A 20,879-nucleotide genomic window follows, 5' to 3' on the forward strand; every position below is an offset into this window, starting at 1 on the left:
AAAATTAAATATATTTTAATTGATTAAATAAATTGTAATTACATTTATTTATTAGCTTCTTTTTGCTTATTATTCATTTCTATTTTTTTATTATTAAAAAATAAAATAAAAATAAAAGTGATTATTTGATATAGTAAATATATTTTAATTACTAGAATTAATAACTATAGAAAATAAAATAAAATATCTTTTTGTAAAATTTTGATTTTTCGAAATTATCTATATTATAATAAAGTGGGGATAGAACAGTGGCTTATTCGTTTTGATTTGCCAGCGCGGACCAATATGATCGTTTTCTTCCATCTTACTTTACCAATCCCGTTGTGCCACACAAACACATGCTTCTTGTTCAGTTTGATGCAGAAGGTGTACGTTATTTTTCTTGCTTTAAACAAATTGGAACGTACGTGTACCTATGTCTAATGGTTTAAGGACAGTAGTTCTTTTGTCGTCAGACTAATATTTTTAAAAAAAGACGAAAAAGTGAGTAAAGTTCTTTGAGATTTTTTCTTAATTTCTGGTTACCATAACCAAATTTGACAGTTTTACAGAAGTTCTCGTGTAATTGAAATATTATCTTTCATATAATTTGTTTTATGTAAGATTTATATATAATTTTCTTATAAATTGTTTTATAGATTTCTTTCTACTTATAATATTTGCAATAATTTCATGTTTATTATATTTATTTAAAAATTTTTTTAGATTTATGTACTATTCAACATTATAATTTGAGTTTCTTTATAGAAAATTTAATTTTTCTTTTTTAAATGAGCTTATGTTTTTTTGTTTAAAATTTTTTTAATTATGAAAAATATTTATTAAATATTATTCTTTTACTATCTAAAAACATTTTATGAGTTATTTAATAAATATTTAATAATGTATTTAATAATATTTAATAAATATTTTTAAAAATTAAATTTAAATATAACATATATATTTTTATATGTTTTAAATTATAGATGAAACCAAGTGGAATAAATATGTCCATTATTTGGTTATTATTGATTACTATTGTAACTTTTATTGACCATAGCAATGGCATTGCTGTTATGAGTATTGATATAGGTAGTGAATCAATGAAAGTTGCTATTGTTTCGGTAAGTAAACTTCATTTTATTATTAAACTATTAATGTATTTTATTATTCATAAATTTTATTAATATTATTTATTAATGATTTATATAGCCTGGTGTTCCTATGGAAATAGCTTTGAATAAAGAATCAAAAAGAAAAACACCAGTTACAATTGCATTTAGAAATGGAGAAAGAAGTTTTGGAGAAGATGCTCAAGTAGTGGGAATTAGATCACCTCAAAATAGTTTTTCTTATATTCTAGATCTTTTAGGAAAATATATAGATAATCCTATAGTAGAACTTTATAAAAAAAGATTTCCATATTATGATATTATATCTGATGAAGAACGTAAAACAATTACATTTAGGTTAGATGAGAATATCACATATACTCCAGAAGAATTACTTGCACAAATTTTGCATAAAGGAAAAGAATTTGCAGAAAATTCAGCTGGTCAAAAGATAAGCGAAGCAGTAATAACTGTTCCAGGATTTTTCAATCAAATTGAAAGGACAGCTCTTATGCAAGCTGCAGATCTTGCAGGAATTAAAGTTTTACAACTTATTAATGATTATACTGCAGTTGCATTAAATTATGGAATTTTTCGCAGTAAAGAAATAAATGACACTGCACATTATGTAATGTTCTATGATATGGGAGCTAGCAGTACAACTGCAACAATTGTCAGTTATCAAAATATAAAAACAAAGGAAAAGGGATTTATTGAAACTAATCCACATGTTACCATTTTGGGTGTGGGTTATGATCGTACTTTGGGAGGATTAGAAGTGCAAATTAGATTGCAACATTATTTAGCAAAAGAATTTGATGCTTTGAATAAAACAAAAAATTCTGTATTTAGCAATGTAAGGGCAATGGCAAAACTTTTTAAAGAAGCTGGTCGTGTTAAGAATGTATTAAGTGCAAATACAGATCATTTTGCCCAAATTGAAGGATTAATAGATGAAGTTGACTTTAGATTACAAGTTACCAGAGAAAAACTAGAACAACTTTGTACTGATTTATTTGAGCGAGTAGCAAATCCTATTAAAATTGCTTTAAAAACATCAGGTATATTGAAATAAATTAATAAATAAAACATCAGGTATATTGAAATGAATTAAATTAAAATATATTTATTATATCATAAATTAATGTAAATTTTATAGGTTTAACAATGGATGCTATATCTCAAGTTGTATTAGTGGGAGCTGCTACTAGAATGCCAAAGATACAAGAACATCTAAGTCAATATTTAACAGTTGAATTGTCTAAAAACATTAATACAGATGAAGCAGCTGTATTAGGAGCAGTGTATAAAGCTGCAGATCTTAGTAAAGGATTTAAAGTAAAAAAATTTGTTACTAAAGATGCTGTATTGTTTCCCATTCATATTGTTTTTGATAGAACAGTTAATAATAGAATAAAACAAGTAAGATTTTTATGTATTTGTATATTTGTATATTGTGTATATTGTTATTTTTTTTCTTTTTGTTATTTTTTTAAATTTTTTTATCAAAATTGAATACAGAAAATGATATTTTTTAGGTAAAAAAATCATTATTTAATAAAATGAATCCTTACCCACAGAAGAAAATTATTACATTTAATAAATATACAGAAAATTTTCAATTTCATATTAATTATGCTGAATTAGACTATTTACCATTTAATGAAATAGCGTATGTATATTTAATAGTTATTGTTTAAAATATTTTTATGTTTATTTATTATAGTGTTTTAATTTTAGTGCTATCGGTAATTTCAATCTATCTACAATAACTTTATCTGGTATTACTGAAGCTTTAGATAAACATCTTAAAGATGGAGCAGAAAATAAAGGCATTAAAGCACACTTTGCTATGGATGAGAGTGGCATATTGAATTTGGTGAATGTAGAATTAGTATCGGAAAAATCAAGTTTAGCTCCTGATGAAGAAGAGAGTACTTTTTCAATACTTGGTTCAACTATTAGTAAACTTTTTGCAGGTTTGCGTAGAATGCATTGCAAAAAATGCTACTATTTAACTAATTACTATTATCTAATTTATAATAATTGCTATTAATATTTATTTTATAATAATTATTCTCTTTTTTGTTGATAAATATGTAAGAATTCAACAATTCAGCACTTTAGTTGAAAAAATGAATCATTAGAATAATTTTTTTTAAATATACAACCATTTTTTGCAAGCATTTGTAAAATATTTTAGATGACACAAAGAAACATAAAATATATTTTAAAAATAAATTTAAATTGTCAGCTATAATTTTTTTTTACAAAATTACGCAAAACAAGTATAATTATATTTTATATAATTTTATTTTATTAATTTCTTTAAAAATATAAATGAAATATTAAGATAAATATATTTAAAAAATGTAGGATTAGAAGACAAAGAAGGAAAATCAGAAGAACCATTAAAAGAAGATATAAAACCAGTTCACGAAGAATCTGAATATTCTGAATTACAAAAGGAGACAGAAGATAAAATGAAAAAGAAAAATGATAGTATGATTACAGAGGATAATAAAATAGTAAATAAAACTGAAAAAATAGAAAAAGAAAAAGAAAAAAAGGCTACAATTGTAACAATTAAAGAACCTATTAAAGCTGATGAAATCAAATTAGGATCACAAATTCTTTCTGGAGATAAACTTGTTGAATCTCTAGCAAAGTGAATATGAATAATTGCATGATAACTTTATGTAGAATATGTTTTACATATTTTTTATTAACTATTAATTTAAACCTTGTCATAATCATTTTAGATTGCATCGTTTGGATGTATATGATTTCGAAAAAACAAAACGTGAAACAGCTTTGAATAATTTAGAAACATTTATAATTGATGCTCAACAAAAATTAGAATCCGAAGAATATGCTGTTGTTGCTACATCTCAAGAAGCAGAAAGCATTTTAAAAGCATGTTCTGAAATTTCTGAATGGCTATATGAAGATGGATTCAGTGTAACTGCTGAAATATATGAAGAAAAATTATCATATCTTCAGAAACTTACTAATGATGTGTATGAACGTGTTTATGAACACAGAGAGCGCCCAGAAGCATTAAAAGGCATGACATCTATGTTAAATGCAAGCACAACGTTTTTAAATAATATGCGTAATTTAAGTTTATCTAGCGAAATTTTTACTCAAATTGAAATAGAAACATTAGAAAAAGTAATTAATGAAACCCAGGTAAATTATTTTATTATATTATTTATTATTAATAATAAAATATTTATAAAAAATATTGTTATAATTATTTTTATAGGAATACTATGATACAATTGTTAAATCTTTTACTGAGACAGCTTTATATGAACCTGTGAAATATAAAGTTCGTGATATTGTAAATAAAATGGCATTACTTGATAGGGAAGTGAATTATCTTATTAATAAAGCAAAAATATGGAGACCAAAACAAGAATCTACTACAAATCATACAGAGAATATAAATGAAACTACAACAAATTCAAAGGAAGAGCCAGAATCAGATTCTAAGCCTGAATCTGAGACGGAAAACCTTCAAAATGAAAATCCTAAAAGTGCAGAAGTACAAAATGAAAAATCATTAGATTCAGAAAAATCAACGGAATCAATGGACTCATCAAAAAATAATGAACCTAAGATTGTTCATAAAAGTACTCAAGAAGAAATACATCAAGAACTTTAAAAAAAGATTTATCTAAAAGTGTGTGATTTTTATTATTGAGTAGTATCTCGGTTATTTATATAATAGTTAAAGAATTTGTTATGTTATAGGACAGATTTATGAATGCATTTAGAAATCTAAATGAAATTTAAAAAATTGTGTCATTTTGGCTGGATGAATTATTTTGCAAATCTGAATATTATGTTATTTTATTCAATTTTATATATTTGTATAAAATTAATAAGAAATATTTAATTCATTTTTCATACAAAAAAATAAGAGTATTATTTCGTGACGTTTTGCATACAAAAAAAAAAAAAAAAAAAAAAAAAAAACCCGACCATTATATAAAAAAAATCATTTTTTAAGTGCCAAGTAGTAAATTTGAACAATAATAGTTTTAAACAATTATTATTAAATACTTTTATTAAATGAATAAATTATCAGAATGAAGTCATTATTTAACAAATTATATATATATATAATATTATTTGGTCGGATTTATCTACTATGAATATAATGTTTAATTGTGATACTTTTCATATTTTATTCTTAGATATGCTCTATGCTATAACTTAAAACTGATTTTCTATATTTACATCAAGCATTATAATTACACTTACATACATATGGAACAATTTTTCTAAAAATATTTAATGTTTCACAGTCACTATTTTTTACATTCCTCATTAATTAATCCTAGCCATGAAACGCCTAACTTTATAGCATCTTATACATATATGATACATGCACATGCCTCACTGCATTTATAATATAATTTTTTATAATTAAATATTTAATTATATAATCAAATACATGTAATTTGATGTCATGAATTATATTAAGTGAGGTGAATCCATATTATAATGTTATTTGTTTAAAAAAAATGCATTTTATATGCAAAATAATTTTTTCTCTTAAAAATTTCTCTAAATTAAATGCAAATGAATCTAATTTACATAAATTATTATTTTAGCGAATAAAACAATGTAGGATATCAATGAACAAACAAAAAAAATTAATATTATTTTATTAGCACATTTTATATTAAATTTGATAATTGTAAGAAAATACAGATATGCAAAGTCTTCCTGCAATTATATGCAATGTCAAATAAAATAATTTATAATTATTTATTTATTTTTATATAATTTGAAAATAATTATTATTGATATATGATTTATTTTTATTCCTTAATACATTAAAAAATTTCGATATTTTAAATTTTGTGAAATTTAAGATTAAACATTATATTATATAAATGTAATAAACTTTACATTATTTATGACAATTAAAATAAAAAATTCTGAAATATTTTATTCAATATTATTATTACTAATATATTTCGAAAAAAGAAAAATTTATTATTAATTTTTAGATGTGATTATAGAAAAATACTAATATCTAAAAGGATCATATTATAGTTTAAAAGCTACATTTGATTTCGCATTGTGTCGCTAGATCGTTCCACAGTCGCGAGAAAATATTACAAAAAAGTTCACGAGTAAATACAAGTTGTTTTGGTATATTAACTTCTTCATTTCTTGATGTATTTTGATATATAAAAATAAAATATCTTACAATATTGAATATGTAAATCAAAAATTAATTTTCTGTGATTTATTAATCGCTCTTTGACTTGTGTTATTCAGAATAATTATGAAACATGCAACTTAACCCCGTTTTTAATGATTTTATTTAAAAAAATGAATAATTTCGATTTTTAGCTTCCAGAATTAATTTTTTCTAGGGACGTTTATTTATTAAAAATCATGTCGTTACGTCAATTTTTTCAATTATTATTGAAAAGAGTTGGACCTATTCTGGTAACATTCTGAATGTTATTTAATAAATAATTTTGGAAATTTTTTTATATTTTATCTTTTTTAATACTTTTTTCTATTGTTTAGTATGCTACAAGTTCTACATATATAAATCAACCAGAAACTAACAAACCAACAGCAGATGATAAATTACAATTTGAACCAATTGATATAAAAAAATTAACTCCTGAATATATGATTCAACAATCAACTATAGATGCTGTTAATAGTGCAACGCAATCGCTAACTGTTGCATATACAGCAATAATGAAAGCAAGTAATGAATATAAGTATGTCTCATAAAAATTGAAGAATTATTTAATAGATATAATATGATAATAAATTTATCATATCATCAAAATTATACAAAAATATTTTTTAGGGCATTATTAAACGAATTAATTTCTCTTTCAAGAGAAACTTTAGAATTAAATGTTAATGATACACATTGGGATATGATAGTTGAACTTAGATCAAAAGTACAAAGTAAAAAAGAAATCTTAACTGTAAGAAGAAATAAAATAAATTTATATTAGTTTTATTAGATCTATTAAAAAATATATTTAATATATTTTTGTAGAAGTTGACAGGATATATTGAATATGTGCATAAAATGGCAGTAGCTGTTTCAGAAATAAGTTATTTGTCTGGAATGGATAATTTATCTTTCACTCTTACTCAAAGAATAGATGATGCACTAAGAAACATAAAGAAAGAAATTAATCATATTATGGTACTTGAACAAGAATATTGTAATGTGCAAAAAGAATGCATTAAAAATTGTAAGTATAATGGAATTAATAGTAATAGATATAATTCTTTTTAATTTAATTTTATTCTTTTTATAGCTAATAAAACAGATACCAAGTCTGCAGATAAAGTAAAAATTAATGAATTAACTTAATATAGTAAAATATTTTTTGTTTATGATTTAAAATTTATGTTTAAGATTTTATACAATAAACAAAAATAACATGTTAAAAATAAATTACTCATATATTTCATTTTTTTGAAATCTAGTTCATATTATTATGTATATAAATTTTAAAAAATACAGAAATAAAATTATAATATTATAATTCAAGAAAATGAAAGATAATAACTTCTATATAGTTCAATTTCAAACAAACACAGTTGCTCAAGCATCAAGGTGTATTGTTACAATATGTCTACCAGGTATCATTACTAAACCAAGAGTTCTTGCTTCTGTATGGTCCTCTGATAGAAATTCTGAACATGATCCTAAAATCACATTGGCATCACGATCAGTACATAAGAATGCACCTATTAAAACACGGCCATCTGTCATTTTTATTCTTAAATTTCGATTTAGCCATCCACGCAATTTCTGCTTTGCTGGAGATTCCTCTGTATTAACCGTATTTACAGCCTATTACAATTACATAAGTAAACTTACGCTAATTTAAAATGCTCTGTTATTAATAATTATTAATTCAAATTATATATTTGTATAAATATATTTTTATATAAATATTTCACAAATATTGACCTCTTAACTATATTTTCATTATATTATGATTTATTTTTTATTTATATCAAACAATATTGTATATAAAATATATAATGTACGACATACATAAGTTATAATACAATTTCTTGAATTAAAAAATATAATGAAATTATAAATTATAAAAGTGTAAAATCACACTATTGAAACAAAATTTTAAACATAGTTAAAAGGTTAAATATTTTTTTATTGAACACGTACTTAACCTCTTACATAAAGTGTATATTATTATAAATAATATTATAAAAATATTTTCAATAATAATAATACTATAAACCATTATATAAAATATATAGTGTTATAAAATTACCTCTCCATTTTCATGAATATAATCATCGTTTATATTGGACACGTTGTGTCCTTCTTTCATGTCTGCTTTGTTGATATTTAAATATCGTTTTAAATAAAAAAAATATTAATTTAATTTATCATTATATGCACTTTATGAAATTGTTCTTAATTGTTCTTAAAATATATATTTTTGTAAATTTCATAAAAATACATTTACAATTTAAATTAATCCGAGGATAATTTTTTCGCAATGTAAACAGTTCACTTTAAATTAATACCACAGACGAAATGTAAAATAGATTTCTTATGTAATGTTTTTTCTTATCACAGAAATTAAAGAGTCATTTATAATTTTTACTCGTCTTTACATTACATGTATAAAATTTTACATATAAATGAAACCAAACTTCGATATAACAATCGATATAATTTTTAGCATCTGAATATTTATATATAAACTATATAAACATATTACATATATATATATATATATATATATAATATATATATATATATATATATATGTATATTAATTTTATACATATTATAATATATTTTTATATATAAAATATTTATAATATTTTTGTAATTTTATATATTACATATTTTTATTTTCTTTTTTCTTTTAAGAAATTCTTTTTTTCTAATTTAATACTTTTATAAGTTTTTTTTGAAATATTTATATATAGATTTACATATTATACAAATTCATTTATGATATTTCTCAAACAAATATTTTTAATTATTATAAAATTGCCGCTAGGTTTTTTGTTTTTCTTGTTATTAATGGAATACATTAATAACATTAAATAGTATTAATAAAAAACGTATTATAATGGTGTAATCTTGTAGATGGACTCTAAAACTTCAATTTGTTAATAGAAAATTTGAATGTATAATGAATTCAGAATATTACAACAAAAAAGGCGAAATGTAATAGGTATAGAATAAAAATTAGAATATTATTAAAGTGTCATTTGTAAAATGTTACAGATGAAATTAAATTTTTTCTAAAGAATCAAAATTTATTATTATTATATGATTTATATATTTATTATTATATGATTTTTTAAAAATTTAATGATTTGATGTTCAAATATATGTAAATCAATTGATCAAAATCCTTATATAATAATTGGTAAATGATTTAAATCAATATATAATTTTCTTGATATATTCATTTTTTCTTTCTTATGTCTTTTTTTTTTTATTTAACTTTCATTTATTTTTTTCTTGTTTATTTTTTAATTTTTATTTTTTGCAATTTTTGGAAATATTAATTTTGAAATATTAGTAATGAAATTATTAATTTAATTATTGAAATGAATAATAAAAGTTTTTAATTTTATATTTTTTCGTTTTAAATAAGATAATAATAAGATAAAATTATTTTTGATAAAGATATTGTCATTAGACTATATTGATTTTCAAGATATGATTTATTTTAATTTTAGTATTAAGAAGAGTAAAATATTTTAAAATCTTATTGTTAGATAACAATTAGACAATAGATACAAATTTTTTTATTTATTTTTAATTTTTTATTTTAATTTTTTATTTTCTTAGTAGTTTTTTGTTTTAAATTCTTTCATTTCATATCTTACTATTCGTCAATTTATTTTATTTATTTTTTCATATATTTTATATATCTACCTTGATTTCTTTTGTTTTATATTATATTCTTTTCTGATTTAATCAATTTTTATTTTAAATTTTAAATTTAATTTTATGTTTCAGTTTTTTTAATTTGAATTATTTTTATATTAAATTAATTATAATAATCTATTCTTATTATATTTTAATTGGAATATCTTTATAAAATACATTTCAATATATGAGAAATAGATCAAGACAAACTTTTTGTATATTGTAATATATAGAAATTTACAATTAAAGTATATAATATATAATATTTCAATTTTCGCGCGGTTGAAGTGAATAGAAAACTGCATCGTTCTATCCAATCAGAAAATTGTTAAGATCTAATAGTGAGACGAATCAATGCGCATCATATTACTTACGTCATCAGTCTTCAGTTGAAAATTGTAGTGACAGGTAGCATTTTATTGGTAATTATGTAAAATTTTTATTATAATTATTATAATTATTATAATTATGTAAAATTTTTTTTGATAGAATATCGTATTACGATTATTAAGCTTAATTATATATTAATAAATTTAATTTGTTCTAATAATATGTATTTGTTTAATCATTATCGAAATTATTAAATATCTTTGTAACATATTATTGTTTGATTGGAACTTCAAAAGCAATATTCGAGTTTTAATAGTTTTTGTACACATTATAATAATTAAAAAATAATCCGATAATTTTTATTCAAATGTAATAAGATTTTATTTATTTTAATAGGAAACATGATTACTATATTTTTTATTTATAAAGAAATAGAAGTTAAATCATTATAATCAATTCACACATATATATTTTCATATATATATATATATATTTCCTAAATATATCTATCCATAAGTTTAATTCATATATTATTTTTATATTTTTATTTTATTTTATAGGATTTCAGCTGAAAATATTTCTTATTCAATATTAATTCAATATTTTTTCAAATTAATGATTTATATTCGTGTTATATTTCACATGTTGTGACTTGTCATATTCAAACGAATAAATAAGTTGAACATATTCTTCTTTCCATTTTGTAATTCGATATATCGAAATCGTTATGCAAGATAACATTCGATTATGGAAAATCATGATATCTTATTTTGCTTCAGACTAGGCTTTATTGTGTAATATTTATTTTTTTATTTTTTATATTATTATTTTATTAATATACTTTTATTCGATTATATATTGAACATTATTTTAGTTGATAATTCTTTAAATAATAATTTATTTTTTTTATTCATATTTGACTATTAGAGTTATCATTAATTTACATTATGAGCTTTAAAAATAGAATTTGAGATAATTATTGTTTTATTTTAATTTCATATATATTTATATATTTATCTTGAAGATTTAATTTTTTATTTAATGTAAATAAATGGTTGATTTTATGAAATTATTTAAAAAAAAAAGGATTTTCAATGATCATATAGATGCTATGATTATAATTTATGTTTTATAGAGAAAAGATAAAATAATCTGAAAAATCGAAAGTGAAGCTGAGTCAAATTGGTCATTTTCGATGATTATTCATTATCATTTTTTTAATTTCGCAATCATTTTTTTATTTGTAATTAGTGAAGATTAAATTTAATTTTCAGCAGCGTTCGAAAAAAGAAAAGCTAAAAAGATTTGGTAAACTGAAAAGGACTATAACAAATGGCTTTTTATCTCTTGAATCTTGTTTGGAGATTTGGTTGAAAGAAGTTATTGTTACTACTTGCTTGTTTTAATAATATGTAATAATTGTGATTGTATTGTTTGATTGATTTGCATATTGGCTATCATTCAGAAGCTTCATGAGTAAATTGCACTTTTGAATTAATATTGTGACAATAAATTAGTAATTTAATTTGAATTAATATTGCATAAAATTATAATGTTACAGTATTATATTGAAATATGAAAAATATTCTGATTGTTTTTAACTATTTTGATTATGAATTAATTTATTATTTATATTATTTTTTTTAAAGAAATAATATGAATTAACCGCGATTATATTTTTCATTTAGAAATTTTAATATTCTCGTTTTAATTCTTAAAATTATTAAATATATAAGTGTTGTTTACTTTGTATTTTTTAAATAATTTAACTTTATGTTAGACATGATAAGATGATAAATGTAAAAACCTTTTTTGAACTTTTTTAAGATTGATATTTTAAAACATATATCACAAAGTTTTATAGGATGTCACATCTATTCTATTTTTCGTCTGTGATATATTTGCAATTTGCAATTTATATTTTTGCAATTTTATATTATAAGATAAGGTAGAGTAAAAATTGAAGATCAACGTCATGCTTTGAATAGTTTTGCAGAGATGGTGCTAACAGTTAATTCTTATTCTATCTTTATCCTTTTTCTACTATTTCTCCTTGTTTATGTTAGTTTATCTACAGTGCTCTAGAGATGGCGTTGATTTCCTAATTTTTATCCTATTTCTGTCTTTCTCCTATTTGGTCTCTTTGTCGTGATTATGGCGCGTGATCACAAAATACGAGATGTCAATTGTATACACTTTCATCATTTCAAAATTATCTTTCAAATCATTTTTCAAAATTACAATGTATCTTAATTTTTAATGTAAAAAATATAGATATTGTATTTTCGATATTAATATAAATATTAATATTAATATTAAGTATATATTAATATTAATATTAATATTAATATTAATATATTTCTAAAAACGACGATTTCATTTGTCATTCAAAATGACAAAACATTATATATATATACGAGTTTTTTTGCAAATTGATATTCTTCAGTCATAGAGATTTAAACAAATAATTATATATAATTTTATATTGAAATTCAGTTTTAATTTCAATCATTGCAATTTTATTTTTAATAACGAACCGCATAAATATAATTATATTATACTATTAAACGAATTTAGTTTCTTATTTAATATGTTCTTATTTAGTTAATATTGGTGCATATCCATTCGTGTACGGATTGGACAAAAGTTAAAATTTTATTATATGTACATCAAAATCGAGTAAGTATCTATATTTAATTTTATAATCATCATTTAATATCAAATTTACTTATTCAATGTAATTTGTTTTATTAAAGATTACTACTGCCTATGTTATCCGGAATCAACGTCTATAGCATTTTCATTTAAATGCTCGAGCAGGTTACGTGCATCGCTTTAACGAATGGTTAAACGTTCTCTTGATTGCCGTAGTCGGATGAAATATACGAAGCGTTGAGACAATTTGTAGATAATTCCATCGTTAATTCACAGATACAGAAGTGAGTATAGAATTTTTATTATATCGTAGTTATTTCATATTATTTTGATTTTGATAATATTCACGAATTGAAATTTACGTAGAAATATGATAACTCGCTAAGTCAAATAAAAATATTTTTTATTAATTTTTTCAGCGAGAATAATCATTTCATATCAGCAACGATCTTTAACATTGAAATCACGTTGAAATCACGTGACGGATAATAATAGTTCATTAAAGGAATATAAAATAATAGTCTTGATTTATTTTTGAAAAGAAAAGAAAAATAGGAGATTGCCATATGTCGTTATAAGGTATTCAAAATTTTCAAAATATTCACGATTGTTCGATAGCGATTTCACTCGACAAATTCTTTTTATGTGTAAATGTTTATTTCGCGAGTTTTATGTGCCACGTGTTCGTCGAATGGAAATGACCCGTGGTGTAAAGTTACAGGGTAAAAAAAAGAAAAAAAAAAAAAAGAAAAAAGAAAATGGCGATGGTCCAACTGCTCTCGCCAGTCCAGATTTTAATCTTCACCTGGGGAACGAGAAAAAGCAAGAATGTCGTAATCTTGATTCAAACATCTGTGAGAAGAGAGACCACAAGAAGGGGTTTAGGAATTTTTTCAACATTGAGAGAAAGTAAGTTTTCACAGACTTAATTGTTTATTTAAACATCTGATAACAACATTTCGTATATATTTTATTATAATAAAAAAACAAGTGAGTACTCCATATAATTCCGAACGAGCATTGAAAATCACAATTAAACTATATTCGTAAGCGAAACTTAAATGTTATGTCTGTTATTTTCAGAGAATTAACTTCAATGACTGCTGAGCCTCCGGTAGAATTAATTAAACTGAAAATTAACTTGATTTATTGGGAAATGAGGAGGGGAAGGAGATTATTAATTAGCATCAGCACGTGCAATTAAACTTTGATTAATAAGGTGCCATAGGGATTTGCTCTGAATATTAAACGTTTATCAATACGATCATAAAATTAGGAATCATAAAATTAGGAATCGTACGATTACTAAACGATCACTCAAAACAAAATTTTAAATTTTTCGTGAAGCTCAACGATATTTCGAATATTTTTTTATATCGAATCGATAGAATTCTTCCCTTTTCTTTGAGTGTGATCCTGAAAAACATCTAAATCAATATCGATAGGAAAAATGGCAAGGAGGTGCCCATTCATCGAGCTCCCTTTAATAATGAAAATTAATTTGAAACTAATTTCATTGTCGAATTCCAATAATTCGGAGGAAAATAGGGAGGACGAGGCCAATGGAAATTATCGTAGCTGCTTTTATCGAGGTCCATTGTTATCTAAATATAGCTGTAGCTATTTTGAAACCGCGTTGCAGAGTCGGGGCGTAACGCTGATTTCGTTCATTACTGGGTCCGGGGTGGCTTTGGGCTGTCTTTCATGCGGTTCCAATGATAATTCAATTATGCCCGCCATTTACACGCATCGCCCGGAATGGGTCGCGAGAGAATGAATATCGTATACTCGGCTCTGGTAACACCGGACTCCAGAAACCCACCGCACGTGCTACACCTACTCTAATGGATAACGAATGCGTGTCTCGTAAAAATTTGCTTCGAGGATCGTTTAAGTCGATTCAGCGACCAGATTTATATAACGGGTGCTCGCCAAATACATAGCTAAACATCGTTTTTCATATTTTTCATGCTTCAACTTTGTTACATTGTTCCTTAAACGGGACTGTAAAAAAAAATTCGATCATCGATGTAGAGAAAAAGTAAAAGAAATTTTATTTTTATAATCGTTTGAGCGAGTTTGCAATTTCAATGTCTTCAAATCAGATTCTTTCATTCGCAATATTATCGAGGAAAGGGAACTGGAGGAATCTTAAGAAAAATAAGAATTGATAACGGTTACTTAATTAATCACTGTAAGATACTAAGATTTATCATGATGGATCGTCAAGTTTCGAGATGATTGTACGGAGAAATTGCTCGTTGTCAGCAGACAAAACTCGATGCTAAATTAGAAAGTGGCGAGGCGCAATCGTGTCCCCTAAGGCAGGGCGTCGAATAGGCGATCAGAAGCACAAAGTTAAACGGTCTCCCGACACCTTGTTGGTCGCCTACTTTTATTCGTACACGCGACACACGGTCTCTTTTCGAACGTAATTATTCTTAGCAAGTGGAGAGATGTATCTGCTAAGCGACAATTACTTTTTCCCCCTTTTTCCTTTAATTAACGCTTTTTGCCGTATTTCGCTATTTCATACATGATCACACGATATATATATATATATTTTCACACGCATCTGATACTCTGATAGATACTCTGATCTGATGGTTTATTTTCCCGATTTTGAACCATCGAATCTTTCCCTTTTCACCCGTGCGATTATATATCGGGTAATCGGTCGTGAATTTATCGAATCTCAAGGTAATGGTTCACGGTTCGCGAAGTTCTATTTGACGAATGAGGGCAATTAATAATCGGCGGCAGCGTGTGATCTTATGGGATTCGCATCGTTAACGCTATTTGTTACAGCGTTGCAACGTTGTACGGGCGGGGTAGGCGGTCACTCGAGCAGACAGGGGGGGTAGGAGAGAAAGCGTCGCGTGGATTTTTCCCCTTGGAACGATCGAGAGATCAGTCGCGATGATCGATCGTGGCCGGTGAATCGAGCGAAACTCGTTTAACTTGTCAATCCTGTGTGTACCCGTTTCCCTTAACCCGTGACCGTGCGTATTTATCGTCGGATTAATGTCCGCAGTGTTGGACATCCCGAGAAAGATGAATTTCTGCTCTCTGATTTTTACCATTCGCGTTAAGGTTCTCTTCTTCCATGCCTTCTCTCTCTCTCTCTCTCTCTCTCTCTCTTCTCTGTCCTTTTTTTATTTTCCCCTCGACGAAGAATTCCGTTTATCTGATGGAGGTAATGTTACGACGTACGTACATCGATGAATCGTGCACCGTGCTCACCGTTGCCTTCTTCTAACCGGTGTTAGCGTAATTTTCGCGCTCGCGTCGAGAGGTATTACAGGTAAGCAGGCTTACGATCGCGGATCTTCTCGTTTCTCTTCTCTTTTTTTCCTCTTTTTTTTTTTTTTTTTTTTATCAGATATCAGAGGGATGACGAGTAATCGTTAAGTCCCGATTCTCTGCACGGAACAACGCGTGCACGCGCGTGAACAAATTTAAAACACGATGATGAATGCAGCTTTTGTCATCTATTTCGGATATCTACATTTCGAAGATGATGGATCGAAGGGATGAGAAAACACGTGAGTAGGGAACAATGTAACAACGATTAAACGCGATAGCACGCGAGATATATATATATATGTATTATAGGCGTGATCAGTCGGCTATTTTCTTCCGTTTTGACTGGTGTCGCGTGAGAAGTTAATTGGCAATGGGAGAAAAGGCTTTCATTAGAGAGAGTCGTGATGCATCGTCAGAAGCGAGGCGATACGCGTTGCCTATGGGCATCCAAGTCGAAGAATACGGGGAGCTGAGACAGGGAGCACATGGAAGGCATGGTGCAAGAGGGAGGAGAAAGATCGAGGGGACGAGATTAAACGTGGGACAAAGACGGAAATTGAGGCGTAAGGCTTGCCCGGTAGCGATGGACTCGATTCGTCCCGAGGATGTAGAATCACCGAGCTCGAACGTCCCTTTCCAACTTACACGAATGGGTGTCTGAAAGAAGGACGTGTTTCATAAAATTTATCGGTGTAAAACCATTCATCGCACAGCTCCTCTTGCACGATTATTCATACAACTATATATAAAACGTAATATTATCGAGTCGACAAGTTAGTTACGAAGTCGCTTATAGGTTATAGATCTTTAAACAATTTGTTTCTTTTACGATTTAAGTTATTGAATGAAATAATTCAAAAATTCCAGGAATGGAACATTATCGTTGATATCATTATCGCGCGAGAAACGTCCTCTTTTCCAAACACCTGTTCGTATATAATTTTTCACGAATAAAGAAAAATCGAACGAATCTGTGAAGGGATAGAAAAAACGAGATTTAACGCGCTTCTCCGTTCCAGTTGCGTGACTCAGCCATTCTCTTGGAAAATGCCAGCGAATCCGATCGTGAAGCGTAACTTTGAGAACCTCGCGAGCCTCCTACGAATTTCTCGAATTCATTAAGATTATTAAGTCCTCTCGTTGGGCGTTGGAACTCGAGTAGGAGGCAAGGTGGATCGCGGACAGAAAGGGTATGGAAGAGCGAGGAGCAGGAAGAGACAAGAGGACGACTGTGTCTGTGGGTAGACAAAAGAGGAAAGGAGAGAATCGGAATGGAAGTGGAAGGAGTGTACGCGGTGACTGGCAGCCTCTGGCTCCGATGTCTCGTTTACCATAATACAAGGCCTTCGGTGAGGGGCAGCGCGGACGCGGAGAGGATGCGCAGGGACCCTCCTCCTCGAAACGGTAGCAATGTATCAGAGGACCGTGAAAACCGCGTTGTGGACGGATCCCGTCCGCTCAAAGGACGCGCTGCGAACACACGTGATATCCTGTCCTGGCCTCCGTTACGAGTCCTACCTGTTCTGCTTTTACACGACGTGGAAAGAAACGATCGCGAGAATCTGTTGGAAATTGTGCCTCGCCGCCCCTCTCTCCCTCCCTCTCCCCGAGGATGTAGTGCAAGGATACGATGCAGGGAGGAGGATGGACAGGTAGGAGGAACCAGCGACTAGGATGGATGATAGAGGATTTGGCGAGGCGAGGGGAAGAAGCGTATCGTCATTGATCGAAGGCGTACGTAATCGTTTAGTTGGATTAAATTAACGGATTTAATCGTGGAGAAAGTATCGAAATTTTCGATTGCTCGGCCCATTAATTTAATCTTTTTTAATTTGATGATCAATTCGATCGAGACGATCATGGAGGAATAAACGAGGCAACGATTCCACGCGGTGTGAGAGTGAGAAAAACAAGGGGAGAGGAGCAAGGTCGTCGTGGTTGTCGTCGTCGTCGTCGACGAGCGTATCTGCAAATTAAGCGAGTGCACGCCGCTTGCCAACTGCTCCTTCCCAGGCGTCGAAAAGTCGAGGAAATCTTGGAAATATCTCGTTCGTTACACGTGATTTCTCTACCTTCTACCCTTCGTCTTTCGTCCAGCGAATGTCCCGGATGCTTTCGCGCTTAACAATTACACGGGAATGCGACTCCGTGATTCGCCCCGAAGTTTTGCGAGTTCTTTACGAGCCCGACTATTTTTTTTTTCCTTCCCCGCGGAATTTTTTCCCAACTTCTTCCCTTCCATTCCTTTGAAATCGAAACTTAATCTTATCGATATTAATATCAACGCCGAGGGAACACGTTTCTCAGTTATAAACGCCGATGTCGCGAACACACGAGCCGTGGAGGAGAGAGAGGGAAAAAAAAAAAGAAAAAGAAAAAGGAAAAAAGAAAGGAAGAACAAGAGGAAGGATATAAAGAAGGGAGAATACGGTTTGGATACGCGGGGCCCTCGGTTTGACGGACCTCGTCCTCCCTTTCCACCCAGAAGAAGGACGCTCTCCTCGAGGATCTTACTCCTTCCTCCCTCTTCTCTCCCTCTCTCTTTCCTCTTCCTCCTCTTCCCTCCTACTCCCGTCTACTTCTCTTTCGGCCGCTCTGCTCGCCGTCCCTTACCATTTCGAGGCCGCTGTCTTCGTTTCTCTTCGCTCGACCGCGCGATCCGCACACGCCACTTCTTCTTCAGTGGCCGCTGGTACCACTCTCGGCTAGATCGCGCCAAGCACACCTCCTCTCGTGTTTCCTTCTTCTTCTTCTTCTTATCCACCACCACCAACAACAACAACAACCATCACCACCCAGCGGCATCGCCGGGGCCCAGCATCATCGCCGTTTCACCACCACTCGCCGCCGGTCAACACCGAGTCCACCTCCTTTCCTATTCTTCCAATTCAACGATCTTTCCAAGTGAACGCGCACGCGGTTGCGCGCACGAGTGTGTCCCTTCCGGAACTTACGCCGGATTCGCGGATTCTTCTTCTCTTTATCGAGTTCTCCTCCGCTCAGATCCTCCTCCGTTCAGATAAGATTCGTGATTCGTTGTGAACAAGTGAAATTTAAATTGAAACAAAAGTGTATCGTGCTTGCTCGACCGGAAGGTGTTACCTCTGTTGGAGGATGATTCCAAGATCCCATTCGTCTTTCTTTCGTGTTCCGTCCAAGTTGATAACGGATTAGCGTTTGGAAAGATCGTGTCTACGAGGTTCGAAAGGTGGCTAGCGATAGCGAGTCGAAAGATGGAGAAATTGGTGCAGGTGGGACGGGTGGCAGGGAAGTGGAGTGATTCGAGATGACAGCGGTCCTTCGTTTGCACGTGGTTACCTTGACACCGCCGATCAGAGAACGTCAGGGAAGCAGGAACTCGAGGAGACACGTGGATCTGGCCCGATTCATTACAACGCGCCTATCATCCACTCGCACAAGGAAACGCATTTATCTCGGCAGCGATCTCTTTAACAAAAATTGATCAAACTATAGGAGAAGACAAGCTTGTTCCGAGATTATGAATCGATATTTTTTTTCGAAGGATTAATTGGAAATAAATACCGGTGTTGGAAAGGAGTAGCACGTGGTCGCGTCGTAGGAGGTTCGCTTCCTGGTTCTTTTTCTCTGAAGGCGAGGTGCCGCGTTTGTCAACGCGCGATCGGAACACGTGTTAAATTAATGCAATTTCTTTCGCGACTGCGACCATCTTCGATTTGTCACAGGTGCTTTTCTCACTCGCCGACGCCGTGATGGATTAACGGTCTGGAACCGGCGAAAAAGGGTAAGAGGAAGGAGGTGTTGCGGGAAAGGAGGCTCGCGCGCGATCTTTCACGCTTTGTTTTAGCGCAACAATGGAGGACAACGATCGAACCGGGTTTAAACGTTCGTTGGAATAGCTCGGGATTCGAAAAGTTTGTTTGTTTTTTTTCGTAACGAGAAAGAAGATTGGGAATTGGATGTTCGGGACGGTATCGAGGTGATTTCGATGCCGGCAAGCGAGGTGATGACCGAGTGGTGTCTCGTGGAAGTCGACTCGGATGCACTCCGAATAGGGTGAGTTTAAAATTTTGTTACAATTTTTTTATCGATCGAGCAATATATCACTAGAGAAAATTTATCTCTGTTTAATAACTTTGTATTTTTCCGATGATTTTCCACAATCGACGTGTCTCCTTTGTCGTGAAATTCTAACAGGAGAGGAGGATGCAAAAGTTAGAAAAATGGTTCTCTTTTCGAAAGAGGAGGCGAGGATTACTCGGCGCGGCTCCTTCGATTTGCATTGAACACAACTGTTTAACGATTTGATCGGTGCTTTAATTCGAGAATTATACGTTTAATCGTAGATAGTTTCGACGTATAGGCATACTACATACGGTGTCTTGGGCCTCGAGTAAATATTCATTAGGTAGCCGCGTATCGCCGTCTTTCGACCGATCTTCCATTTGCATATCACAATCAACGTCATATCATTGTTGACACTGAGTCTCTCCGGCTGCTCCGGCTTCGAGGATCAGTCTACCGCGCGAATCCCGTTCTGTCCTTCCCCCCTGCTCTCCCCTCGATCCAACTGCCCGTAT

At 29.3% G+C, this 20,879-nt stretch overlaps 3 protein-coding genes and 2 long non-coding RNA genes across 12 annotated transcripts; 4 read left to right on the plus strand and 1 right to left on the minus strand.

Moving 5' to 3' along the window:
- Positions 1 to 320: 320 nt before the first annotated feature.
- Grp170 (hypoxia up-regulated Grp170 co-chaperone protein) lies at positions 321 to 6,059 on the plus strand. Of its 4 annotated transcripts, none has more exons than XM_086917201.1 (10): positions 321 to 483; positions 966 to 1,103; positions 1,192 to 2,152; positions 2,251 to 2,513; positions 2,630 to 2,763; positions 2,832 to 3,070; positions 3,468 to 3,759; positions 3,854 to 4,283; positions 4,360 to 4,779; positions 4,851 to 5,872. In XM_086917201.1, the coding sequence occupies exons 2-9, from the start codon at positions 966 to 968 to the stop codon at positions 4,759 to 4,761; spliced, it is 2,859 nt and encodes a 952-aa protein (XP_086773327.1). In that variant the 5' UTR covers positions 321 to 483; the 3' UTR covers positions 4,762 to 4,779; positions 4,851 to 5,872. The 4 variants fall into 4 exon arrangements, with proteins under 4 accessions (XP_086773327.1, XP_086773328.1, XP_003698495.1 ...); XM_086917202.1 differs by having other exon boundaries at positions 2,832 to 3,025; XM_003698447.4 differs by having other exon boundaries at positions 4,360 to 6,059.
- A 115-nt stretch (positions 6,060 to 6,174) lies between these two features.
- On the plus strand, positions 6,175 to 7,652 carry LOC100872270 (uncharacterized). 4 transcript variants are annotated; one of them, XM_086917203.1, is made up of 6 exons: positions 6,175 to 6,263; positions 6,468 to 6,566; positions 6,651 to 6,853; positions 6,946 to 7,069; positions 7,144 to 7,345; positions 7,412 to 7,652. In XM_086917203.1, exons 2-6 carry the CDS (start codon positions 6,513 to 6,515, stop codon positions 7,465 to 7,467), a joined length of 639 nt encoding a protein of 212 aa, XP_086773329.1. In that variant the 5' UTR covers positions 6,175 to 6,263; positions 6,468 to 6,512; the 3' UTR covers positions 7,468 to 7,652. The 4 variants fall into 4 exon arrangements, with proteins under 4 accessions (XP_086773329.1, XP_086773331.1, XP_086773332.1 ...); XM_086917205.1 differs by having other exon boundaries at positions 6,187 to 6,263; positions 6,491 to 6,566; XM_086917206.1 differs by having other exon boundaries at positions 6,190 to 6,244; positions 6,491 to 6,566.
- Sbat (LSMD1 domain-containing protein Sbat) lies at positions 7,563 to 8,863 on the minus strand. Its single transcript, XM_003698461.4, has 2 exons — positions 8,402 to 8,863; positions 7,563 to 7,953 (listed from the first exon to the last, which is right to left on the minus strand). Exons 1-2 carry the CDS (start codon positions 8,459 to 8,461, stop codon positions 7,702 to 7,704), a joined length of 312 nt encoding a protein of 103 aa, XP_003698509.1. The 5' UTR covers positions 8,462 to 8,863; the 3' UTR covers positions 7,563 to 7,701.
- Positions 8,864 to 10,409: 1,546 nt separating this feature from the next.
- LOC116415271 (uncharacterized) lies at positions 10,410 to 14,342 on the plus strand. Of its 2 annotated transcripts, none has more exons than XR_015295082.1 (6): positions 10,410 to 10,451; positions 12,964 to 13,038; positions 13,116 to 13,298; positions 13,434 to 13,593; positions 13,730 to 13,923; positions 14,098 to 14,342. It is a non-coding gene; the product is annotated as an uncharacterized LOC116415271 (long non-coding RNA). The 2 variants fall into 2 exon arrangements; XR_015295083.1 differs by lacking the exon at positions 10,410 to 10,451 and adding an exon at positions 12,242 to 12,620.
- Positions 14,343 to 16,134: 1,792 nt separating this feature from the next.
- On the plus strand, positions 16,135 to 18,208 carry LOC116415270 (uncharacterized). The gene is made up of 3 exons (XR_004225858.2): positions 16,135 to 16,318; positions 16,397 to 16,559; positions 16,630 to 18,208. It is a non-coding gene; the product is annotated as an uncharacterized LOC116415270 (long non-coding RNA).
- The last annotated feature ends 2,671 nt before the right edge of the window (positions 18,209 to 20,879 follow it).

The sequence above is a fragment of the Apis florea genome, unplaced genomic scaffold (assembly GCF_048593485.1).
Source record: "Apis florea isolate Af1SG1 unplaced genomic scaffold, ASM4859348v1 contig_3813_pilon, whole genome shotgun sequence".
Lineage (NCBI taxonomy): Eukaryota > Metazoa > Arthropoda > Insecta > Hymenoptera > Apidae > Apis > Apis florea.